This window comes from Cottoperca gobio, chromosome 16 (assembly GCF_900634415.1).
Source record: "Cottoperca gobio chromosome 16, fCotGob3.1, whole genome shotgun sequence".
Classification (NCBI taxonomy): domain Eukaryota; kingdom Metazoa; phylum Chordata; class Actinopteri; order Perciformes; family Bovichtidae; genus Cottoperca; species Cottoperca gobio.
Genome location: NC_041370.1, coordinates 12,533,871 through 12,560,625, shown reverse-complemented (window position 1 = coordinate 12,560,625; position 26,755 = coordinate 12,533,871). Strand labels below are relative to the sequence as shown.

The window sequence follows — 26,755 nt, the reverse complement described above, 5'->3', positions numbered from 1 at the left end:
TGAGAACGTCGCAGGGGACACATGGGCCTGATCATGGCCCAGTTACCCGATAGCAAGGCCGTATTTATCGACGTGGCCCGGGCACGGATATTACAGACATTAGAGACCCTGTCTATGCTTATGAAACCTGCGCTGGAGATCGCACCCTGATAACACAATTAGTCTCTCACTTTCTGTCCACAATCATGGAATTCCATCAGTTGCGTTCAGACATCAGGGAGCAGAATCTCAATTGATCCACATTTGGTTGCTGAGCTTCGTGTCTGAATGGCCAACTAACCAGAAAGTTGCATGGTCGAGGGGCCTGTAGCCATTTAGTGAGTGCATATGTTTATGGGAGACCTAACAGAGCATTTACAATTCAATTACACAGATAGGAGGAGGAAAAAAACAGCAAGATGTGTCTGGATGACGGCCAGGGGAGAGATAAGCCTAATACACTAATATTGTGTTACCCCAGCGTGTTACCATAGGAACAGTTGAAGAGATTCAAAAGACTACAAAGACGATCAATCTTGAGAGAGCAGGAGGAAGAGAGAGAATTAAATGCCCTGGGAATGCTCCGGCTCTCCTCTATCAGAGCAATAACTCTTCTAATGACCTCTGCTACCTTCTCTCTCTAGCCCGACCTCGATCTCTCCTCTCTCTTCTCCTAGCTTCTCTCCCTCCTCTCTCTCTCTCTCTCTCTCCCTCTCTCTCTATCTCTCTCTCTCTCCTCTCCTCTCTCTCTCTCTCTCTCTCTCTCTCACTCCATCTCTCTCCTCTCTTCCCTCTTTCTCTCTCTCTCCCTCTCCCCTCTCTCTCTCTCTCTCTCTCTCTCTCTCTCTCTCTCCTCTCTCTCTCTCTCTCTCTCTCCCTCTCCCTCTCCCTCTCTCTCTCCATGAGATGTTTCTGTCGAGCAACCTCAGCTATCAGTGAGCCTTTCCAAACACAAAGAGCTGCCAATGCTTTTCATCATGGTTTGTGATTTTCTTCTGATATCCAGATCACGACACTCGCTCTTATTTCTATGGCGCCTTTTCCATTTTCAGAATTATTTATTTTGAAAACAAAGGTTGGCTGGTGGTCATGTTGCTACAGTATTAATCAGTTCATATCACCTGGCGTGTAACTGACATTAATCAGACGTATACTGTCAGCATTAGCAGTGCAAACATGCAAAGTCAAACTGAGTGGAAGGTTTCTTTCTCTTCAGCTTTTTCGTCAGTCAGTCTTCTGATTCTCACTCTTTCTGTCTCCCTCCTCTCTCAGCCTCATTCTCAACACTCTAACTGCCTGCTTTGTGAAGGATGAGGTCATTTGATTTTTTCCTTGCTGTGTTAAACTAGTGCTAACAAGTTGCAGGACCTACAGAACATGTTCTGTACATTAAGATATACATCAGGCAGTCGGTGGGCAGCCCAGCCACAACCACATAAAGGGCCCTTTATTCCAGCCAGAGTCTCCAGTGCTGCACTGGCAGGTTCAGACACAGCTTTGATTACACCCCAAATGATGAAATCCACACAGACCTAAGAGCACAGCTTTGCTGGCACAGCCCAGTGGAAAAGAAAGTTGCAACACTTTGAGCTTGAGTGTGTGTGCACTTGTGTTTGTGTGTGCAAAAATGTGCATGTATCCATGTGAATACACGTGTATACTCACCAGTTTGGCTTCTGAGTGCATGGAGGGAATGTGAGCGGAAGAGCAGGAGTTGCTGTGGGCGGGTCCTTGCATACCCATCATATTGGAGCCCATAGACATTTGTCTCTCCATCTGAAGATTACAACACCATGTTAACAGTCATACTCACATGTGTAGACAGATTATTCCTAATAAAAAAAAAACTATTTTCCATGCTATTTTTATGTTTTAACAAGATGCTATCACTACTTTAACCAAATAAGCTTTGGCATTTAAAACATGAGACATCATTGTGCACAGTAAGCTAAGGGATGATGAGATGAGAGAGCATCAGAGCCTGATTTCACATGACAGGCTGCCCTGTGCACAGCTCTGTGTGATGATAACTGGAGCTGACCCAAAACAGGAAGCCAGCACGGAGGGACTTAACACAGGAAGCCAGTGCACCAGGGGTGTGTGTGTTTCTGATAATAGTGTGTGGAGTGTCGGTCGGACTAACACATCTAACCTTGCTCCTCTTAGTGTAGGGTGTGTTAATAAGATAAATGAGATGTGAGAAGGCGTGAGCTAGTTGTATGAATGCATTTGAATCTGTGTGTTACTGCTAGGCTCATGGTGACCCTGGTCAGTGTGGTCATGTGTCACAGCTGAGATCTGAATCTGAGGAAATCAGCTGGTTAAGCTGACAGGGTGAGAGGTCACCTGCGCAGGGCGATGATGTGAGCAGAGCGCTCTGAGCAGGAAAGAAGAAACCTTTGTGTGTGTGTGTGTGTGTGTGTGTGTGTGTGTGTGTGTGTGTGTGTGTGTGTGTGTGTGTGTGTGTGTGTGTGTGTGTGAGTGAGCTGCTGTGGCCTCCCAGCTGCTGAACTCTGGGTGGTGTAGTGGTCTTCACGGGAAATGGCCCCTCTCCACCCCCCTTTGCCTGACCCCCCCCCCCCCCCCCTTGTCCACAGAGACTCAGGCCTAGAACCTGACACACAGCCTTAATTGCACTAAGTGTGTTTTGTGTAAAAATATCACCCAAACCTGCACCCCTTTCCTGAACCGTCAATCTTCCCCAAAATCGCTTAGCTCTTAATTTAATAAACATGGGAGTTTTTTTTTCTTTCCCATACCATAAACACAGGCTGTCTTGTGTTACAATGAGAACATATGTTGTATCATTAGAATCCTGATACGAGGAGATTTCTCTGGGTTGTTATCATTCCCCACTTCCCAATGTGGGTCCTCTCGTCTCTTTGGCTTAATTACAATAAAGTCTATATTCTAAACCCAGAGGTAGACTCCTTCATTTCTACAGGATATGACTTCCTTATAAACTGTGGTAAATCCCTTTAATGGTGATAGAAAACATCCAAAACTAATACATAGTTTATGTGCAGTCTGAATTCACACTGTCGTCACATATGAGTGAGCGACTTTGCTTCTGCATGTGTGAGAGCACCCGTGAGTGAATGTGCTCTGTGCGCTGTTGTTGTACTCACAGGCATCAGCACGGCGGAGGAGCCGGGCATGGTCGGGTCTGGCAGAGTGCCAGGCATGGAGGCAGGGAGAGGCTGTCTCTGTCTGTTTCGTAGGTGCAGCAATGAGGACATAGAGCCAGGGACAGGCCTGAGAAGACACACACAGACAAACATTCAGAGAACTGATATTGCTTTATCATACAACAACATCGAACCTATAAACCTATAAACTGGTACCACCACTATGGTGCTGGTTATAACTTCTCCTGTCATCCGTAACTAGCTATATGAACACATAATGACTGCTTTATAACAAAGCTGTAATCTTATCTAACAATGTTTGGTTCACGTCAAATATTCAAATAAAATATGAAGATATATTTATAGAGTTATAATGATTGAAACAATAATAAATACCCCTTGTATCCGTTTAGAACTACATTGTAATGTGTTATAAATCTTTCATTCAGTGTTTAATTTCTGCTTGTAAATGCTTAAGTGTTAAAGTGAAGTCTAACCATATTCATTTATATGTTATTATTTAACAGCAAGTTAAATGGAAGTTTACAATATGCTTTAATCTTAAAATAACTCTGGGACTATTGCAATTCTGCATTGTGAGATCTCTAAACTGCTCTTGCATCTTCAAGATAATTTCCCACATTTATTCATTCCACATCTGTGCTATTTCAGAGCAAATGTTCTCCCGAACTTCTTTCATTTTTATTTTCCTCTCGTTTCTGCAGCTATAAAGTCAGAATGGAAAATAGAGTGTGTGGCTGCGTATTCATGCTGCAGTTGAAAGCCGAGGCATCTTGGGAGTTTTTGGATGCACTTTAAACAAGCACATATAATGTATTACAATGAGTGAATAACGATGATGGCGATGATGAATGAATATTATCTGTCATAAGGACCACGAGATGTGCATGACAAAGGTCACTTTTAGAAACTGCTACAGCGGTGGGAGCCCTGTGGGGGGGAAAAAAAAAGCCCTTTGGTGACCACAAAAGTGTGTGCAGACCAACAGGCCTTTCTACACACACGGCCGCATCAATAAATCACATGTACAGAGGAGGTCTTGGCTAAGCTTAAACTATTGACAACAGTCTTGTCACAGTCACTGGCTCATGGCTGCAGCCATCCAAACACGCAGACCACTCCATATGCACGCGGTGACATCATTTATACAACTGCCACCAAATCCCTGCTTGTAAGAACACCGATTCCCAGCTGCAGAGTGCTGCTATACCCACATGCATTCAGTAACTATTCAGTTCCTACAGCTTACAAAAACTGCATTCACTGCTTGATTCTTAAATAACCTGCTTCAGGTCAATCAATAAGTCTCCAGTTATCAGTATCATCAGGATGAAGGCCAGTCAATAAAGCTCCATTTCCTTGAGCATTTAGAAATTAGTGCAAACAAGAGGCATTTAGGTTCGCTGTGTTCAACTGGGTTTATAAAATCATTGGACTCATAGCCTGGATTACCGTAATAGTGAGTAGTGAGGGAGTGATGGCCAAATGATGGGGGGGCACCAGAGCAAACGCTCCCCCACCTGAATAAATACCTGTATTTTTCCAGACCTAAATATGTGCATTTATGCTCCAGACATTTTAGATTGCTCCACACACACACAGGACCATTACCATCCCGACTGTGTGTCATTCCTGTCTAACATCCCAATTTATCACAATCACACTCATTTAACAGCACGTATGACATCTGAGCAACACTGCAAATCCAAACATTTCCACATGGGAGAAGTCATGAAAGTACAATGAGGTATGCAGTGTAGCTGCGCGCTACATCAACACAGTTACACTCTGCATTTAGACTCTGCCAGCGTCCAAGAGGATGAAATAACAAGGCAGTGGCACGCTGCTGATTTTGTACATGAAAGCTGTTTTGCTGGATTTCTATTCGGTTTGATGAGTTTATGATATGTAAACTTATTTGCACCTAAACCAAGGGGACATGTTTTTAAGTGAACATATCTTTAAAACTATGCAGTAAAATCTCTTTGACAACTTCAAATTGGCTCATTCACAGTATTTCATAGTATTTGATTTTGTTTCAAGAGTGGTCTATTTAATATATATTATTTCTTTTTGCATAATACAGGATATCCAAAAACATATTACAATGCTGTCCTTTCCAATGCATATTATACAGTTTATTATACTGTATAATATGCATATATTCACAAGTGTATATGAAACCATCGTAACCTTGTGCATGCAGTAGTACATTCAAAATGCCAAATAAATTCACAGTTAGAGTTAGAGTAATGTTTCATGGTCCTGGGTACGCTGTTTGACAACTTTTATGGAAAATGAGATCTTTTCAACTATGAAGCGGAAGAGTAAAACATTTTAAAAACGTTTTAAAACCGGGAACTGGATATCGTGACAGCGATAAAAGAGAAATTAATTAATTATGCTTGAAGGTGCTGATATTCTCATTAGTAAAGTTACCAGACTTCAGCTTTCCCTCTTTATTCGAGATAAGACAATGCAATGCACACTATGTAACCCGGAGCTACTTGTGACAGTCAATAACTGGCAGAGGTCAGGACACAGCACACACACAGGTCGCTGGTTGTTGCAGGTCAGGCTCCCGTGTTCTAGAGAAGAAAGACTCCTTTGAAGCTTGTACAGGTTGTACTGCTGAGCCTGTCACCTGCAGCAGAGAAGGGGGAGGACGGACACCACGTCTGTCACCATCACACACACCAAAACACAACCTGCTTGTCCAGTGGGCGGAAAAACAACATCTGAAAGCACTTCCTCTGGGGATTAACTCAGCTCTGTGCTGACTATGCTGATAAATAAAGACATTTTAGACAAAAGCCACTAGTAATGAAAGTAAATTGTTAGAAAAACGTATTAATTCTCTTAAAATACCACTCCCATATGTATGCACACATGATAAATGTTATTAATATGCATTGCAATATCAATAGTGTTGATAGATTAGGCGATTAATCAGTTAGTCAACGGACAAAAGAATACTTTGGCAACAAGTGGGAACCAAAATAATCACATATGTTATTTTCAAAGATGTAAAATGTGCTTTACAGCATTAGTTTGTCTTATGTGATGATGAATTGCATCTTTTTGAGTTTTGAGTTCCTTTATTAGTCCCACAACGGGGAGATTTACCTTGTTACAGCAAAAGAACATATGAAGTAAAGTGGCGAGTACACAATAGTTAAATAGAATAAAAGTAATAAAAGTAAAGTACAAAGTGGTTGATAAAAAGTTGTAAAAGTGAATATTCCACACGGCAGTGATAATTGCACAAATGATAAAAAATGAATATGGCAGAAGAATGTCATATTGTGGAGGGCATTTCCACGATTTTATAGACCAAAAATGTTTTTATTTAACTATTTTTGCCCTGATAAAAACCCTGTGAGGTTGAAACCAGTCAGTGTTTATCAACCAATATTCCCGACTACCGTACATATAGGCTTTAAATATTACAATTTAAAATATGCGTTGTACACAGTATACTGTATATTATTTAATCAATAATCTAAATAAATGTCAGCTGCAGCCTTAAGTATCCACATACTTAATTGAAGTGCATAATTTCAGCTTAATTTATCAACAATAAAATCATTCTAATTGTTTCTTTTTTTTTTATTCTTTCCTGCTTTCTGTGTTTATATCTATTTCCCAATGAATACATTATGCACCAGACTTTACAGTGAATTTAGTGGATTCATATTCGAGTGTGAATAAGTGCATGTTCCAGTGTGTGTGTGTGTGTGTGTGTGTGTGTGTGTGTGTGTGTGTGTGTGTGTGTGTGTGTGTGTGTGTGTGTGTGTGTGGGTGTGTATGTATGCGAGTGAATAATGACAGGCTGTGGCTCCACTGAGGGGATTGATAATAGCCCGGGCTGTGGGCCCCAGGGGAGAGCAGGTAGACACTCTGCAGTCCTGACCCTGCACTCTCACATTACTGAGTGCCTTGCTCTCAGCCCAGCTCTCCTCCACAATCCCCGCCCAGGAATCACCACCGCACCACCCTCTACACCCCCCGCCCACCTTCACTCCACCATGACATCACTGCTAGACCCTTCTTCTCTCCCAGAGTCTCTCTTTTGCTTTTGCTTTTTGTATCTCTTGTTGCATAGTCTATTTCTCTATTTTCTCTCCTGTTTTCACCTCCTCTCATTGTCCTGGTAATCCTCTATAACTCTCTTCTGGACCCTTCAGAGTGCCCACACCTCAACTCAAGCCCCTCTGGATTTGCTTGCTCGAACCTACAAATCCTGCAGTCTGCACACACGCTAAGCTTTACTGCCCCAATCCCCACAGTCTCAACTCCAACTCAAGCACTGGAGACTTTAAACACAAGGGCTTGGCTGCCATCCAAGAAGAGCAAGAGAGGGAGAGAGAGGTGCAGTCAGTCCACTGACTCATATCCTTCCCTTTCTGACTCTGCTCCAGCAATGATGTAATGCTCCTGGCTTTTCGCCCTCCCCCACCCTGTGCCTTCCCACCCCCAGATTTCGTCCCTCCCTCCTCTCCTCCTCTCGCTTTTCCCTCTCTTTCCCTCCTCGGCTCGTCCAATATCTCTGCGCTCACTCCTCGCTGGGTGAAGTCACTGCGAGCTCTGGGTAGACACAGCAGCTAAAAACTTTCGGACGTAACCAAAACAGCCCAGGGCCAAGTTCCAGACGTTCGGGAGACGGTGGTGCAGTCGCCATGGGAACGGAGGTAAACAGAGGGAGAAACAAGGGCCTCAAACAGCTTGCAGCTGCCTGGCTCTCTGAGTAAACACTACACAGGACCTGCCCCTGATTTACTGCCTTTAATCACTGGTGGGAGGAGAGTGCCATGGGGTTTGGACTGAGGAAATAATACGAATCTGATCAAATAAATCAGCTCTAATGGGTTACAACACAGGCTGACTTTTATTAGCGGGCTAAAGGAGGGATGGATGCTGGGAGGGTGCACTGGGATGGATCTGGGATGGGGTGTCCTCACATTAGAGAGCCTCGAGCGGAGTTAAGCTGTGCCAAAGCACTGTTGAGAAATGGTGGTGGATGTTACTCTGGAGCAAATTAGCATGAGTGTTGTGGTATTTATTCACCAAATATGACATTATTATTTTTGATTCATTAGACGTCATTAGCCGAGTGAAGATGGGTTATCTTTCGTTTTCAATGAAAGTAAAAAGCATGTCAGTGCATTCCTATCACCAGTGAATCAGAAAGAAAACATCTTGTTACAAGTTAACCTGGCATCTGTCAGCAGAACCTAACTGATGTTGTAACATTTTGGCTACACCAACCCTTTCACTTTCAATGATACTTAATTATTTTCCCTCTTCATCTACTAAAAGGTGACTCTTAATTAGCCTGTTTAACCCTCTCCAGTTTAACCCACTCCACTCCTCCAGCCACCTGATGCCTGTCTTCCACCGTCTCATCCCTCTGTTTCTCATTCAGTTTTCCATCTTCATTTTCCTTTCATAATCTCAGTGCATTTTTTCCCACACCTTCATTCTTCTGATTCCACTTTGCTCATACTTCCATCCAAACATGATCTATCTTTTCCTATTCTTGTGCCGACATGCCTTGTATCCTTTCCCTCCAACCGACTGGCCACCATCCTGGAACACCCATGTCCTCACATCTGATGCCTCTCTTCTCTCTCCTCCACCCTCCTGATCCTTCATTTCCTCTTCTCCATCTACCTCTTATCCCCCTCTTCCTCTCCTCCATCCACCTCTGATCCCTTTCTTCCTCTCCTCTGTCCACCTCTGATCCCCCTTTTCTACACTTCCCTGCGTTGTGATCCCTGCACTCCCCAGAGCTGTGAGGCATGTCCCTGTGTGTGAGTTGCTTGTGCAGGAGCCTGCATGTGTGGTGGCCCCGGGGCAGGGATGACACAGCCCCGCTGGAATGAGAGGGAACAGAGTCTGGGCGTTCCTCTACAAACGCACTATTAAACCCACTGCAGTACACAATGAGCTCATCTTAATTCAGGTCAGATGTACATCCTGCATTCTCTCCGTTTGCTTTTCTCTCCTTCCTTTCATGTAATATATTACATTATATACCTTTGTTTCTCTGTACCTTTGTTTATGTGTTCTCTTCTCTCTGTGCATTAACCCTACAATTAGCCATACCATTGCCCATATTTGTCTTTGGAAAAGGGCATTTGTCAAGTTAGAGCATGAGGGCACCTCAGGCATTTTGTAGAGGTCCCGCGCTCCTGCACTCAGGGCAGACCTCCCTCCTTATCACCACTTTCTGAATGCAATCTAATCATAAACAATAATAAAGGAAGTTTTGTTTAAATTGTGAAGTTCAAGTGAGGTCAAAGTTTGTCCATGGAAAGCACATAACTCCGCGTATAGGTGTGGAGACTTTCTCTGTTCTGGCGCTGGCACAATAAGTGTTGAAATCTGCACGGTTGTTTTATAACAAGCATGGGAAAAGGTGTGATGCAATGTATAAGAATGTGATGTGCGATGTATCCTGGAATCATCTAAACTATCATCACCACTGCGCTACTATTAAATGATTGAATGGTAACAACAGAAGCAGTACTGTATGTGTATGGCTGTATGAATATCACATGCACAGATTGCATTTACACATGAATTGAATTTGATTTGTTTTCAAGATGTGACCATTAGCTTTAAGTTTAGTTTCGAGTGTAAGTCATTTTCCAGAAATCATATCTGGCTGGATTGGTATGATGATCATAATCTATATTTAGCAAAAAGGAATGTAAATGTGAGAGAATGGCAGGTATCAGTATCACATAAGATATTTTACCCACGTTAATAATCAATCAGCATATCACCAAATCTTCTTGAGAAAACACAGGAAGTTTAAATGTGTTACCCTACACTTTAGCTTTGCATGAAGCCTTGCTGTTTTGGAAGTATGCAGACCATCATCTATTTGTGCTACTTCCCTTAAAGGCGAAAACAAGGAACCCAAGTGGTTGGTTTCTCTGAGGTGTGAAAAATAGTGTGCATATAAAGCAGCATGAATAACAAAACCACAAATTGACTTCCTTCGGCGCTTTGCACGCAGATGTGACAGCCAAACTCAAAGTTTCACACAGCATGCTCAGAGTGGGACATCACCAACAAGGCACATTTAAGTTTAGAAATAAACCCTTCATGTAGAAAACTGAAATAATTAAATAAACTCACATTTACACAATAAGAAAATGCTACAAATTGAACGTTTTAATGGATGTGACATTCTTAAGAATTTCTCATTTAAGCTATCGTCATTTAATAAAAGCACCTGTTTTCACACACAGCCAAAATTGAGATAAGTGATTAAATATCACATCATAATAAATAGATGATCAGGTATTTAACCACATCTGTACTGTAATCACTCCTCAGTTAACCCAGCTGGATTCAGGTTGATTGTGCTATGTAATGGAAACAATTTGACTGAGTTCCTCGACTGAGCCAGAAAAGAAGAATGTCATGTTTTTTAGTGCCTTGTGCCCACACCCATACACATCTCCTCTTCATCAAGTCAAAAAATTGAGGTTTCCACAGAATGCTGTACCTCACATGGTTGACTAGTAATGTTCAACGCATTTAACTCTGACATAACTCAGCCCCAGATGTTTATAATTGAAAAGCAGAAAGCATTCAAATCTGTTGGACGCCGCTTCGCTTTATATGATAATGATAGCCGTGACATTAAGATCTGCTGGCTGGTTTCTTGTGCCTGGTTTTAACACTGGTTTGTGTCAGAGCAGCTCCCCAAAGACCTTGTTTAGGGACTCAAAGCAGGAGTAGAGAGAGAGAAAGAAAGAAAGAAAAGAGAGAGAGAGAGAGAGAGAGAGAGAGAGAGAGAGAGAGAGAGAGAGAGAGAGAGCGAGAGAGAGAGAGAGAGCGAGGTCCTCAGGTTTCACAGCTGCAGGCCCAGCTCAACCCTAAAGTAAATGGACTTGAGGAAAGCCAATCCTAATTGATTCCAAGCCTCAAAGCTCTTTAGTAAACATTGTGGAGCAATGAAAATGACTTGTTATCCTAATTCATTGGATGCTCACTCGTTCAGCAGAGCCGAGAACCAAGAAAGCAGATGGAGGTGAGATTAAACTGATTTTGTTTGATGATTTATGATATATTCACCACACGGCACCACAAAGTGTGTCGAGATTAATAGCCTTATGGGCCTGCGATGATCACATACATAAACGAGGCAGATTCATTGACGAGGAAAACTTTTCCCTAATTGTCTGTGAGATTGTTATGATTGAAACGTAGCATAAACATTTGCACAAGTAATAATTGATGCACTGTGGATTAAAAACAAGTTCTGATTGTCTTCTCTTCACATAGACAGGGGAAATCAAAGAGTATTGGAGAGTACAGTTGAAGTGGCTTAATAGGACAATAGGGGCGCCGGAGGTAACCCCTGATCTGACCTACAGTAGGCTCCCTAACTCTCAATCAGGACACTCCACTAGCCTGTGAAGTGTCCGGCTTGTTCTGTGTGTGGGAAGTTCCTGTGGAGAGACCCTGTGCACGGAGCCTTTGGCTGACTCTAATGGCTTCCTGTGGAAGCGCTGCTTCTCAGTGGAGGGGTTTCCTCAACCCATTTTCCTGCTGATGTGAACATTTCCAGATTCCTTGCGTGTGAATCTACTCATCCTATTCACGTGTTAGGATTCCACCGTCGTAGTAAACAAGTGACGCCTCTGCAGTTTTAGCACATACAAGCGATGCTTTGAGAATTGCCCAAAAATTGTGTATACCTCTAGCTGAGCCATTCTGTGCGCTGAAAACCACCGCCACATGGCATACCGGCTCTGATGAGTTTTTAATGACAGGTGAAATTAGGTGAAGCAGGACGAGCAAAGTCTCTGTTACTTGCAGTGATTTCTGCTTCTCCAACGGAGTGAAATTCCATCCTTGTCCTCGACAAAGAGCCTGACGGGTTGTCAGTCAGGCTTAGAGATTGGCCTCCCATCCAATATTCACTAGCTCCTCAAGCTGTAAATCTACACAGGACAACCTTGATACAGCAGAGGCCTTACACTGAGCCATCTCAATGTCTAACTTGCTTGCCACCCGTCTGGTTTACAGTAACAAAGCCCTGGCACAAGTTTGAAGGTGGTTGGGGTTAAGGGATAAGGAATAAACGAGGTCAGTGGAGTGTCTCCATAAGGAAAAAAATGTTATAAATGTTTGTGTGTGGTTATGATTATGTTCTTGATATATAAAGACAGAAAGTCACAAGAGGGAAAAGATTCCCCTCAAAGACTCTTGACGGTTGGTAGTTTATAAAACCACACCGCGTGACTACACATAGTATGCAGATATGGATCATCGGGGTCTGATTATGACTGTGATTACAAATGCTTTAAACTCCATGAACTACTTCTTGACTAAACAGTGCAGGTAAATAATGAAGCAGCACACCACCACATATGGCAGTTAATACACAGTCTATATCAGCTGGTTATGACACACCTGTAGCCATGGCAGCGCATCAGAGAAAAAGAGCTCTAAGGTTGCGGCTGACATTCCCATATAGTGAAAGGAACTATTTCAGAGCATGAAATGCTAAACCACTGTAAAAACAGTCACAGCTAAGGCTTCAACAATGAGCTCATCTTGTCCCCCGGGACCCTCTTTGGCACGGTCTGCTGTGGGACAATACTGAATGGACAGCAAAACATGAATCGCCAGCTCCACACACACTGCTCCAAATGTAACGTAACACTGACATTACCTCAGAGACAATCCTCACGGACACAAAAGGATCGGGCCTAAGGCTGTCGCTATAACGGGGGCGCACTTGAGGTGAGAGGATACACTCTGAGCACGCCTCCGATAAGCTACAGTCTACAGCAGTTCTTAACAGTGCCTCGACTACTTGATCACAAAGAAGAAACACATACGTACAAATGCAAGGATAAAAACACAGAAGAAGAAGTCTACTAAAACCTACATTTTTTGTAACTTTCTGGTGTTCTGCCGGATTCAACCGCTTGGCTTACTCACCCTATCTGTCTGTTGGTGGATGGAGCCTGAGTGATGACGGAGCTGGACTGAGGAGAGGGCAGGGCCTGCTGGATCACTATGCTGGTGTCATGGTTGCCCATCCGTGAGAGGGACTGCTGGTGCTGGCCTGACTGGCCGTGCAGTGAGATGCTCTGCAGCGAGGAAGGCAAGAGAAAGAGTGCACAAAGTTAGGAATCTGTCACATTCTTCCCAGCAAGTTGTATTTTCAGCACAACGCACACATTGCAGCTGTTTGAATGAGTAATGAAGAACTATGTAAACTATCGGCCACAGGCTTTTTCTAAATTGAGTTAACCTTGAGAGTCTAAAAAAAGACCAGGTTTCCTTATTGTGATTTCCCCAGCAAGACAGTTTGTTTCTCCTCTGTTACATGTAACAGCACATACAGTACATCCCAAAATAACCTGCACCCTAAGAAGAATACAGGCAGTAGAAACAGTTTACCTGACAACAAGTATATTAACTTTAATATATACATGTCACAGCTCAAGAAAGGGAAAATTAAGTTTATCAACTAAATCACTCACTCTTCCACACATATTAAAGTATTTTATATTCATATTCGCCGATTGCTGTTTTCCTGAAGTTTCAAGCTTCCCCTCTGCTTATTGTGCTTTGCACTCCCAGAGAATCTTGCTCTGACTCGCCTCCTGCTGACTTAGCAGAGTCTCCCATCATAAACCACACAGGCTGGGGAGGCTAGACAAGGCTGACCTGAGCACAGACGAGCTCCAGAGCCAAACCACCCAGACGACAGCTTAGCTACAGCGTGCACTGCACATCTCTCCAGACATTAGATAAGCAGTCTGTCTTGTGGTGATTTGACTATTACCCATGTTTCAGGTGAAGGTGCCTCAGGGTAGATCTATAATGCATAAATGACCACGACTTTTTGACGAGTGTGAGAATGTCTGGCCGTATCTTTTATTGCTGTCACAAACGTTGTCTCAGGTAGCTGGAGATCTGTTTGAAGTTACAGGTGGAGAACTTGATCTCTTTTCTCCTCATATGTGGTGGGTGACAGATCTCCACCTGCCTGCCCTGTCTGTCACTCTCAATAAGACTGATGAGCACCAGGGGTCGCGGCTGGATGTGCAACACCTTAGCACACTTTAGATTAAAAGGAGGAAATATAGCAGAAATATCTGCGGTGCATAGATAGTTCTTTTTAATAGGTGAGCAGAGTGTGATTACATGAGGGCTAGGTGTTTTAAATCTGTTAACGGTGAGCCTGAGGCTTGTTTTCTACTGTACCTGTTTACTGTCCTCTTCTTCCTGGGCCTTGCAAAACTCCTGCTCAATGGAGCAGTCCAGTTCACTGAACAATCCCACCTCTTCACAGTTCTTCAAGAAGCGTGTTGGTGTCGGCGTCTGGTCTGGAAATTAAGAAAAAAGGTTTTCAAATTGTATCTTTGAAATCAACAACTGCTAATACTGTAGTGTTTGTCAGGCTGCACACACACCATGACCCAGGACAGCAAAAATACTAACGCACATGGAATAGAGCAGCATGCTAAAGTGACTGTATAAGATATGAATTAAACATAAATGTAAGCTTAAAGATCATTTTCATCTGCAGCCCCTTGGTGCCAGGTCACCATTCAAAATAAAATAAACGCAATGACAAAGCAGCAACAAACCAACAGGACACATGCTACAATTAACAGTACATCACATATACCATGTTAGCAAGAAGTACAGTATATGCTATACAAATGAAAGGCACATATATTTGTAACGATGTCACCAGGTTTGACCCTTGACATTTTTAACCTTTAATTTGCTAAATCAATTCCCTTGTTCTCTTTGTTTCATATTCTAGCCCTCCAGTCACACGTCAGCGCCTCATGAAGTGTGTAAAGTTACTAATATTCATCATGTGTTGCCCTATGATTCAGCCTACAATGGAAAGATTACCACAATCAGCCGACGGGAGTTGAAGTGTGGGAGAAGGTAGAATGATGTACAAGGACTACGCTGCTCCTCCTGTCTTAAAGTGAAATGCTGTTTATTTCTGTTATTTAATTACGTGGACCACTGTTAGACTAGAAACTCTTTACAGAAGCAAATGCAGCTCTACATAAAGACTAAAGTGTAAAGAATGTACATTGTTGTTATTTCAGAATATCTTCCATTCTGTTAGCGACAGAGAGATACTGCGCTTGACAGCCCCATTTCAGCTGATGAAGTACAGATCCCACCTACTGAGTGGAGGTCTCATTTGTTGAGCTCGGTATTCAACTTGACGTTGTGGGGGTGCACAGAGATCAGGTTTCAGACAGTTGAAGGTGATTTTAGGATCAGGCTTGTTTCAAAGGCTAAAAGCATACTTCATGGTCTGTTTATCCATTCTGGCTAGACTGGGGATTGACTCAAACATTCATCATGACCCGTTTGCCCAAAATACAGTGTTACCAAAAATATACTTTTTCCATTTCCAAACAACTCAAGCTCTATTAATAAAAAAGCGAGTAATGTCATTTTTTGTTGAGGATAACAGCTATGAGTCAATATAGCAGGAGGTTAACTTTGGGTCAACACATATAGTACTAAAGTTTAAAGAGAAGACCATTTCAGTGACCAGCTTAGAGCAGGTTTCTATGTGTGGCTGAGCTGTAACTTACAGCACAAGCACTATTTCATCCTGAGTTCAAGGTCTCAAAAAGAGAAATGGTCAGAGCTGTAATTCAGACAACAAGCAATAAGAACACCCGGCCTAGAAAATCCGATCTCGCCGTCCACTGAGCGTAAATAATAAAGAAGACACAATCTCGGTGGCGTGGCTAGTGCTCTCATCTAGTGTGTCTTGGCTGTTTCTAGGAATGGAGATCTATACTTATGGAGCGGCCTTGGCTTGACTCTTTGTGTATGCAGTTCACAATCTGTGGTTTGATGTTTCTTTGAAAAGAATAGTAATGCGACGATCAGCATGTCCCCTGAGGCTTGTACACCCCGACATCCATAAAACCATTGTAAACCATCTCCTTCTATAGGAAGATCAAGACAAATGATGATGCGAAAATGCTAATCACGCTTTAGCTTAACATGCTGATTTCTCCAGTCATACGTCAGCGCCTGATGAAGTGTGCGTAAGTGGTATGCACTGAACAAAGCTGAGCTACAGGGTAACGTGTGTCATAGGATTTACATTACTGTAAACAACTGGTATAGACACGCCATGAAGTTTTCTGATGATAGACAAGTGTGTCTGACTCTGAGCATGAGTCACTCAGGCACACACCTGCAAAGGAACTATAAGTTTCCCGTGAACCCTGCTGAGGTGGAGTGTGAGTCTGTATTGATGTAGCCGTAACTCACCTGATAACATGTTGTCATTCTTTATGGAGGGGAACTTAAGGGTCATCTCATGTTTGTGTCGATGTATCATCAGATGGTCCTCCGTGGGGAATCGCTGTTGAGTTTAAAAAAAAGTAGGATTGTAAGAAGAATAAGGGTTTTAATAACGATTACAAAACAAATAAAAGCTGAAGCTTTAACCCAAAAAAACATTTGCTGGTATTCTCCATTTAAAGAGTGCATCCTAAAAGAGCATCAACCCTGATATTTACTTCAAATAGGGCTGGGAGATATGGAGAAAATTAAATATCACAATATTTTTGACTAAATACCTCAATATCGATATCGCGACAATATTATAGGGTTGACTATTGGTGCTTTTACAAAATATTTACAAAATGATATTTTTGGTACTACTCATCAGTAATGTGGATATAATGAGTAGGTAAAGACAAATTATAGAACAGCTAACACAGTCGGATAAGTTCAGAAAATGACATAACTTTACTGTAATGCAGCTTTTAAACCACTTGTGCCATATTACTATCTCCAAAATATAAGTCTCATATTACTAAATCGATATAATATGAAGAGTATTTTTTTCTTTACTTTCTTTTACACCTGCAGCTTTATTTACACTTTGTGTTTCACTCAGTTCCTTGCTAATCTGTTTCTCCTCTATGCGTGAGGCAGTAACCCACTCCTCAGGCCTCCTCAATGTTCAGCTCTTCATATTACAGGCAGACACACACACACACACACACACACACACACACACACACACACACACACACACACACACACACACAGGGTTGTGTTGTGTTGTTTCGTCCCGACACACTAACCTGAGAACAGCCAGGAGCGTTGCACAGGTACGGCCTTTCCTGGTCTGAGTTCATCACTCTGGCCACCTTCTCATAAAACTACAAAAAAAAAGACAAAAGGAGAAAGCGGAGAGAGGAAGTGAATGACTTGACTTTCCCCCCGTGTGCATCCAAGAGGGAAAATATAATCACTGTGACCTGAAACAGCTGTCAGGTTATTTTCAGTAATAACTCACACTACAGTAATATAGGGTTAGGGATTGTATAGGAAAGTAATTAAATAGTCATATTTTAATAGTTGGATTTTTTTATTACCATATTTTTAATAAACATAATCATACAACATAACCTACTCTACTCTACCTAGTCATTAACCAAATTAAAATAATGCATTGTTATAGCACATTATAAAACGTACAATTACTGTTGAACTCATTTAACATTTATTTATGTTGGGCCAACCGCATATATAAAAGGTGTGAGGTGGAATTGGTTTAATTTGAAATTTGGATGGAAACAATGACACGATAAACCGCGTTTGAGATGTGCGATCAAACGCCAAACATTTGAAGGTGTCTTGAAATGTTTATTCTCACCACAAAGTGACTGAATCTAACCACGTGCAATGTGTTGTAATGTGAAAGATCCCTTTACACTAATTTACTTATGCATTGAGACAAATTGAACTTTAAATGGAAAGCACTCATTGAATAACTTTTCTTTCTATTAAGTTCTATTTTCACGTTTCGTTCGTGCAGCAATCATTTAAGGATGTAATTAAGTCATTGAGTTGTATAAAGCATGTCACAGTGAGACAGAGAAATGAAAGCAGAGCAGCATTGCATGAGGGACAGACACAAGGTGCAGTTTATTTCTTCTAAAAAAACAACATTTAAAAAACATTTCTTTACCTGCAACTACTGCCAAATATGTGCTTTGTAAGTAATTGCTCAGTACACTAGAGCCATAACCATGCATCATGTCAAATGAGCAATAGCTTCAGTTACCGTTTTAGATGCTTTAATAATTTAGAGTGAGAAAGAGGACATACTCTCCCAGAAAAGAGGAATGCCTCGTACCCGTTCAAAAAATATTAAATGAAACCAGAGTCACATAAAATTTAGAGGCCAACAAATTCTGTAAATATCCTGTCGCCCGGTTTAACTACAGAAACGTAATCGTGCACACGAGGATACATTCTGCATTCAGCTCTAAAAATGTATAGAAAGCAGCTATATTATACAGACTGTATTTATGACAAGATGTCAGAGAGAAAAAACAACAGGAAAAAACCAAGTGCATTTTAACAGCTTTTCAAGATCAAACCAAGATCGCAACAAGAGCAATGACATGCCATTTAAAGGCTTTGATGTGCACTTTAATCAATCATTGCGTTTGATGCATGTGACGCTCCACTCACATTTAAATATTTAAACCATTAACGTTTCCAACAGCTTCAGAATTCAGTATCTATAGCAATATTATTCTATTATATAAGGCAGAAAAAAATGGTATTTCTTTATAAGAAGAGCCAACAACGCGACCAGTATAGCTGGTAAAGAAAACCAGATACTTATTAAACATGCACTGCATTGTGTATGTAAGCTAATATATTTAAATAAGAAACGTTTCATTATTGTACTCCGTAAATCAAGGTACAGAAAGTATTATTTGGACTCAAGCCCTTGTCCTTGCCTCTAACGCCATGTTTAATGACTGCTGGCTCCTGTGTCTATATTCTGTATTGCTTAATTCAAGGTCTTATCGTTGTCCTGCATGATGCAGTGCACTGCAGCGATCCTCCTCACTGACAAACACAAACAACCTCTGATCAGTCAACACGTGTGAGAACCTCAGATGCCTGGCACTTTCTGACAGATGCTTTAACAGATGTTAAGCGATAACAAGTATTAAGGTAGTCTTTATTAATCCCCAGCCAGGGAGCCTCTTTATCATCGAGCCAGTGCCTTGAGCATTAGCAAGAAGATTCTTAACACTGAACATGCAGGTATTTTGCTATCGGACACGCAAACAGAGAATGGACGTTTTAAAATCCATACAGGCAGGTCCCAATTGGCCGCTGTGAGGTGTGAACCAAAGCCGCACCGAGAGCGTGTGAACGTCCAGGCTGCCTGGAGACTCATTTTGTACTCCGATAAGTGAATTAAGCCTTTACAAACTATTTGAATGCTGACTGGATGAATTAGGAAAGCTGGTAAGTGTACAAAAACACAGTGCATCTCAACTCTGATACCACAAAATAATTAAAGCTAAAAAAAAAAGAATGTACGATAACAATGCAACAACACATGTTTCTGTTGTTTTCTTCAGTCTCCTTCATGTAGCACTGATCTAATCCCATCTGAACCAGCAGTTCAAAAAGGGGGTCAGATTAGGATAATAATTTAATCATCAGCATTAGATGTTTGTTTATTGTGTACGCTCTTGATAATGACTGGAACATGTGAATTATTTACAGCATCCAACAGTTGTCATTTATTACACACATACAACACAAAGTGTACTGCTCTACTTCTACCTGCTGCCACCATCATCAATTCACAAAAACGCATCCGAAATTCAAGTCCCTGCCCAACGTCACGTGTCGAGCATGAATACCTTCATACACTATGTACATGTGTGTCTTTTTCATGGGTACAGACTATTTCCTCAAGCACAGTCAAAACACTCAAATATTGTGTTATGCTAAGCAGTGCTGTTTTCCTAACAAGCTGTACTTCATGACCGAGCCTGCAGAACAGGGTCTGGACAGGGTCTCTCTGTCAGAGAGCAATGAGCCCTGGTCTCTCTTTCTGTCACCATTTCACTCCGTCTCTACACCAGGGCCCCTAAAAACTCACCTGGCTTTCTTTGACACAACAAACATGACTAACACTGCTGATCCTAAGCCTGAACAAGAACTAGACCCAGAAAAATGACAAGTACGACCGAAGACCCAGCGCTACATAAAGCCCATGTACATGTCGCTGATTATTCTCAACATTTTAGGCCACAAATACAGTTACGTGGAACTTTCAGCCGTTTGTACAATTCTTGTTACTATTGTAGTTTTCAGGCTTTCTTCCCGTACACCTGTACAACTATGACTCATTTCATTGAAATGTTAAACTCTAAATTAAATCACAAAAACTGACATCACCAGAAAGCACTAATAAGAAATAAGAGGAACAAAAGTATCCATGACTATGAAAACAGATGCAACATTTTTAGTTTTACCTTCCTGCTTCTACAGTGGGACATGGTCATTTTTTATCACATTCAGGAAATTCGAACCATATGACGCATAAAATGTTTAATCATTAATTCTGTGAATGCCTCTGTGAATTATCCAATAGCTTTCACACTTAAAATGATCAGAACTCAATGTCCCTTTCCTTGGAAGAGTCACTTGGCTCTCATTTGATATAGATGTTTTAGTTTAGCAGAGGAAATTTGGTTACACTTTACATTAACTATATCCTGATGTGTGCGAGGGGAAGGATTAGAGTTAGGCATTCGATTTCTAGAGGAGCTGGGGAGGAACTCTCCAGGTAGATCGCATATTAGAATTTAAACAATATGGTAAGGAAAGAGGGGTTGGGGTGCGAAGGCATATGGGGTTAAAGCAAGCACAAACATGCACAGCAATTCCAATCTCCAGCTCCCCATAGCCTGGGCCTTTGACAGCACAAGTTCAAGGTAGGATCACGGTGAACCCTGAGGCAGGGAACATGGCTTTCTCAGACAACGTCTGCCCTGAACTTCTGCTCGTGGAGTGAATGCATGACAAAAAAAAAAGACGTCTGTGGTGTAAACCTCAAGACCTATCAATTACTGATTCTCTTCCACAACATATAAACTCATAACAAATAACCCACTCAGCGGGCTACCATGGCACTAATACCACTCACATTATTCCCCATTATACTATTACTGGAATAGATGAGAAAGACCAAGAATGAAATCATTATAGATGTCAACCTTAATAAATATGTGCAACAGTTTTTAAGGTGAGACGTATGAGGCCAAACTGTTGATTGGTGTTATGATTTCTGTTATTCGACCCTTTTCATTAGTACAATAATTACCAGAGGAATGTTTCACCTTGAGCACATGCAGTACCCATCAACAAATAAAGGTCACATTTCATTACTGCAACGAGCCGCTGGACTCCAATCAAGCTGAGTATTGTGTAAAATATGTGAAGAATTAGATCTGCATCAAGGTTACTAAATAACTCAAATTATCAAGTAAGTTTAATGTCAGTCTTTGCTGTCTTTTATGTAATTATTCATATGTTGATGTTTATTTTCCTTAGTTGGCTATTCAATTCAGAGGAATATTACTGAAAATATGTAATACAAAAAACAAAAGATTTATCTTGTATTATTATCATTAAGTTACAATTGATTGATTCTCAATCTCAAAAGATAATAAAACATTTTTAAAAAAAAGGTGGGAAATGTGAAAAAGTATATTCATCTTCCAAACATTTTCTCAAACTGTTGCTCTCACAAAGAGTAACTTTATTCTACAGAAGTAGCCTGGCCTACAACTGGTTCATGTTCTCAAAAGCATTTAGAAAATAAAATAAAATTCCAACCTAGTCTGTATTAAATTATCAGAATTAGTAACATCATCACCAAATTTAAATGCCATATTATCAGATGCTATTAACACAGCCAATTAATAGGGACACAATAAAACCGGAAGCCTCCACATTAATCTAAAACAACGTGTATGAGAAACAAGTGGTTATTGATAGCGTTGTCACATCAACATAATGACAGCAGAGAGTAATCAAATGATTAAAACATCTTTCTTTTCCCCCCCAAGCCGTACAAAGCGCGCCTCGTCAGCACAACCTTCCTGAAAGTAACCCTCAACATCTCAGCGGTTAATCAAATATCGACTGGGCTGCAGAATGACGTAATGTTGGTCACATTGCTGTTCAAGACAAAAACGGGAACGTAAATTTCACGGGAATAGGAGCATCACTCTTTTCTTTTTAACTGGCATGACAGCAAAACTACCAGGCAATCATTTTCCAGACAATCACTGGTGAACCGCAGCACGCAGAGAGTCGGGGACCAACGCCGGCTTTGCGTATCCCGAGATGGGACAGGCATGGCAATGATGCAGGGATCCAGCTTTGAGCCATGGAGCAAATAGAAAAAACTGGAAGACGTGCCGTTCTGGTGTGAAGTGCAATGAAAACCATCTTTTGCACTGAAATTCGGTAGTTTTCAGTCGGACCTGAGATGAATTCCTGCAGACTGGTCTCTGCTGCTACCTGACAGACCGAGCAGCAGCAGCGGCACTTGTCTCCGCGTTCAACTTCAACAACAGTCAACAGATAGGCCAGCGCACGGACACCGATGTGAGATGACAATGCACGCACTCTAACACAACTAACATGGTACATTTTCTCTTACACTTGCAAGTATCAATGAATTAAAAAAAAAGAAGAAAAAATGAACATCTCGACCAGGACTGCTGAAGCAAACAACAAAACAAGCTGTTGCATGGAAAAAGGAGGAGAAAAAGTAACAAGGATCGCTTTTAACAAACACAACAAACCTGCAGGGGCGCGTGCACGGTCCTCTGCATGCTGGTGTGAGGTTTTCAACTTACCAAACAAGTGTAGAAAATGTGAAGCAGTCTCTGAGAAGAAACCACGTTGGACTGAGAAAAGATTACAATACGATCTATTTAGAGAAGCATAACGTCACCCCGGGTGACGTCACGTGGGATTCCTGAACTTCTAAATCATTGCGGTCCGCTTGGAGGCGGCGCGAGCGGGGCGGAGTTTAGCAAAATGCACACCCAGAGGCACGGATGGACAGTGCCGGACCAGGAGTGGGTGTGGCGCAAAGCTGGAGCTCCAGTACTGACCAATTAGGCATGCTAATAATTAGAGCTAATAAGATGCGCTGCGTCTTAACTGATAACTGAGATCCCATGAGCAGAGTGACATCACTTAACTAAGTGTGAAATGACAAGATTCAAACACACACACTGCACCACTTGAAAGACAATACTTAGGACTTAACATACTGTAAAAAATAATAATAGTATAATATCATTACAATAGCCAATTTGAGTCATAGTACTTTCTTTCTACCCTTTGTTAATGGGAAATAAAGAAACATAATTTACACAGGTTTTACATTAACATTAATGATGTTCTCTTCAGGTGTGACAGCAAGCCAGCATGCACAATAGGACCCTGAAACTGAAGCAGCTAAATTGAATTCAGCCATCATCAATTTTTATTATTTACACCTGTGTTTTAACTTGTGACACATAAAAATGTCTTCTGTGAAAAAGGCTTATTGGATTAGTTATATACGGAGAAAAAAAAGTACACACTATTTGCCTTTCAGTTACGCTCCAATATGTCTATGTTGGAAGGGAGTTTTATGTAATATTCAGCTCTGATGACTAGCCACCTGTGTGTCCAGGTGGCTGTCTATTATGCAGTAACAGTAATGGCTGGATTAACCTGTTATGGGGCCCTGAAGCAAAAAATGAACTGCTGGGCCACTATGTACATTTTTTCTAAGCGGGAATACTACCTTGTCTCCCATATGCTGTGTGGTAATTTGATGCAAATGAATTTTGAAATATGCAACATGTAGGCGAAGCACCAAACTGAAATAAAGAAGGTCTTCTAACTAGATTTTGAAGGGGGGCCGTCTTCAGACAAGTCCTCGAGATTAAAAAATATACCATTCAGTGAATCATCTCTAATGAATTAGCACAAACTAAAACCTGGAGCTTTCAGGGCCCTTTAAATTCTATAAATGTTCATATTTTATAGCATCAACGCTACATTGGACTTTACTGTCAGGGCCTGAGTTATTATTTTCTTTGCTTTCAGCTTCTTTCCTGATAGTCAAATCAACCTAATTTCTACTTTTTTCTTAAAATGTTCACAAAAGGGCCATAAATGTACAGACCTTACATGCATCATCATCAAGCTTCACTTGAAATTAATTGAACGTGCAAAACACATAGTTGTTCCACACTGCCTTTAGTGAAATGTGTGCCTTAGCTACAGCACATTAAAAGAGATTTAAACAGCTTTGGAGTACAAAGCATTTATGTTGGAGCTCAGTGTGACCTGCTGGTGCCAACTGGCTGTGATTTCTTGGGCCACAGACACCGGTAGTGAAACCATTCTCGGCTTTAGGGATTAATGACTCCTCACACTTTGAGAAATGTTTACCACTCGCCTGCGACCACTCCACTAGACGCACTAAGAGCTCTGTCACTGAAACAATAACGCAGTCTGAAAACCTCTCATAACTCAGAGCTTCTCCGCCTCTGTCTTTTAACCAGAGCTTTAATCAACGTTTATGACATCCTTTTGTCTCTTTATTGCCAATATATTTCCCAACCAATCCAAACATTATGCTCCCAGAGGAGAAGACTATTAAGGTTGGAAAGAGCCGATACAGTTAGGGTCAGTGACCCACACTAAAACAGATTTGATCTATATTATACTAAACCTTTTATTATTATGCCTTTGTGCAAAGCTTTTGAGTAAGATCACCTTGGGAAGATTAGCACCAGCGGGATGCTTTGTTGCAGCAGGTGCAGGAGGCTAAATAACAAAAGTGTCATACAGATTTTCAATTTGCAAACAAAATAAAGAACACCTTCAGAAATATTTACTCTGTACAACAACCCAAGATGGAAAGTAGATGGAATGTTCCTGTAAAACATGGTTTCCTGTTCTCCACACCTTGAGCAGAGACGATTGTGCCTGCAGGGATGGAAATGTTGGGCTCTCAGTATAACTGCATGCCATTCCATATTACAACACCTCAGCAAGACAAGTACAATGGCAGATTGTACATTCAGTTGTGTTTTCACTTCCAACACATAACTTCAAAGTTGCATAAAAGACAGGGGTGTAAAAAGAGCGTAGATTGTACGCCACAAAATTCACAAAAGGGCAAATAATAATCAAATAATTGATGGTGGTTCAAACTATTCTCCATGCCCCTTTTAAACTACAGACCTCCACATTGCTCATTTTATTCAGGATTTTAAGTGCCTGAAAAATTCTGATACATTGTTTGCTCATAGACTCGCAGTGGATGACTATCAAGCTTGCTTTTACTAACAGATGCAGGCCAAGTTCAACTTTCTTCCCATCCAGACTTGTAGCCCGTAAATGTTGATATCATTTAGTTTCTGAACTTCTGAGAAGAATGTTTTAGCTGTTCAGTGGTTAAAGATCAGAAAATATTGACTCAGACTTCAAGATTTGTTAACAGTGTTGCCAAAGTATAACATTGTTGACATTGTTTATCAAAGTCGTGGGTGGAAAGATATTTACATGTTACTCCTTAGAAATGTTTTGCGCTCTGCTCCAGGGTGTCGATGCCATAGCATCTATGAAAGTTGCTTCACTACACTGCAGAGCAGCCTTACAGTAGTTAACATTCTGTTGGGTTGTCGGAATGTTTAGGAATTCAACTTCGACATAAGAGTAGGGAACTCTGTGTATGCATTTGTTTAAACAATAAACATTTGTGTTAGTCCCTCATCGTCTAATCTCCGGATTAAAGCTTTTTGAAAGAATGACTAAAGGTTTGAAAACCACTGGTGCGGGAGACACTCTGGCTAAACATCCCAGTAGAGCATCATGTTGGAACTGAGAGCGTAATTCAACAAAACATATGTGCTGGGAGGTTCCCAGTAGATAACCCCAGTGACATTCCCGCACTCAAACACTCAACCCTGTAACATTTACATTAGGTGGCTGGTGAATGGCACTGCCTGTGTGATGACTCTTTAGATTTATAACAGTGTAGGGTGATGTGCTCTGTGCTCAGCATTTGTGGTTTAAGTACATCACTCTTCTGACATCTGAATTGGGCTTCTGTATGTGTTCATGCTGGATTATTAAAGTCATTTGTAAAACTGCTTATAAATGTTTTCTGGCCGAGTTTGAAAAGTGTCATATAAATGGATTATAATAACAATAATTTCATATCTTTCCTTTTCAAATATGTTATTCTTATAATGTATATTACAACATACTTAAGATTTGTTTGTGGAGCAGTATGAACGTTTGTTATAATTTAGCTTGGCCTGCAGAACCTTCTGTATAATTAATACTATTCATAAATAAACTAACTGGTGATTTGTACTTGAAAGTTCTAGTTTACGAGCTGGAAAAACTCTATTTCTGCCAACACAATTCCATTCATATCATAAACATATACAATTGAACATTGTATATTTCAAATGAAATGACATAGAGGTTGGAATATGTCTCTGCTGGGTAAGAAATTGTAGAAGCCAGAAGATGTCAGGTGCCTCTATTTACTGTAGTATGTGGGAGTGCATGTAACTCCCTAACAGAGAGCAAATTATCTTGTTTGTTAGCTCAAACTTGTTGGGTATAGGTCACAGAGGGCAACAGGGTTTAGTCACTGTGATATGTGACTTTGCCTGCATGTGTTTCGACAGTGAGGTTAAACAACCTATTCAGTA

The 26,755-nt window shown here is 41.2% G+C and overlaps 1 protein-coding gene across 4 annotated transcripts in view; it reads right to left on the bottom strand.

Moving 5' to 3' along the window:
- Positions 1-26,755, bottom strand: part of creb5b (cAMP responsive element binding protein 5b) — a 44,137-nt gene that overhangs the window by 15,730 nt on the left and 1,652 nt on the right. The window contains exons 1-8 of one of the 4 annotated variants that reach the window (XM_029450915.1): positions 22,882-22,899; positions 22,816-22,822; positions 17,264-17,341; positions 16,440-16,533; positions 14,376-14,497; positions 13,101-13,252; positions 3,108-3,234; positions 1,645-1,755 (exon numbers count right to left, since the gene is read on the bottom strand). In XM_029450915.1, the coding sequence (XP_029306775.1) occupies positions 1,645-1,755; positions 3,108-3,234; positions 13,101-13,252; positions 14,376-14,497; positions 16,440-16,533; positions 17,264-17,317 (660 nt within the window). In that variant the 5' untranslated portion in view covers positions 17,318-17,341; positions 22,816-22,822; positions 22,882-22,899. Of the gene's footprint in view, positions 1-1,644; positions 1,756-3,107; positions 3,235-13,100; positions 13,253-14,375; positions 14,498-16,439; positions 16,534-17,263; positions 17,342-22,815; positions 22,913-26,755 lie in introns of those variants that run through there. The other 3 variants (XM_029450914.1, XM_029450913.1, XM_029450912.1) reach the window with 3 other exon arrangements.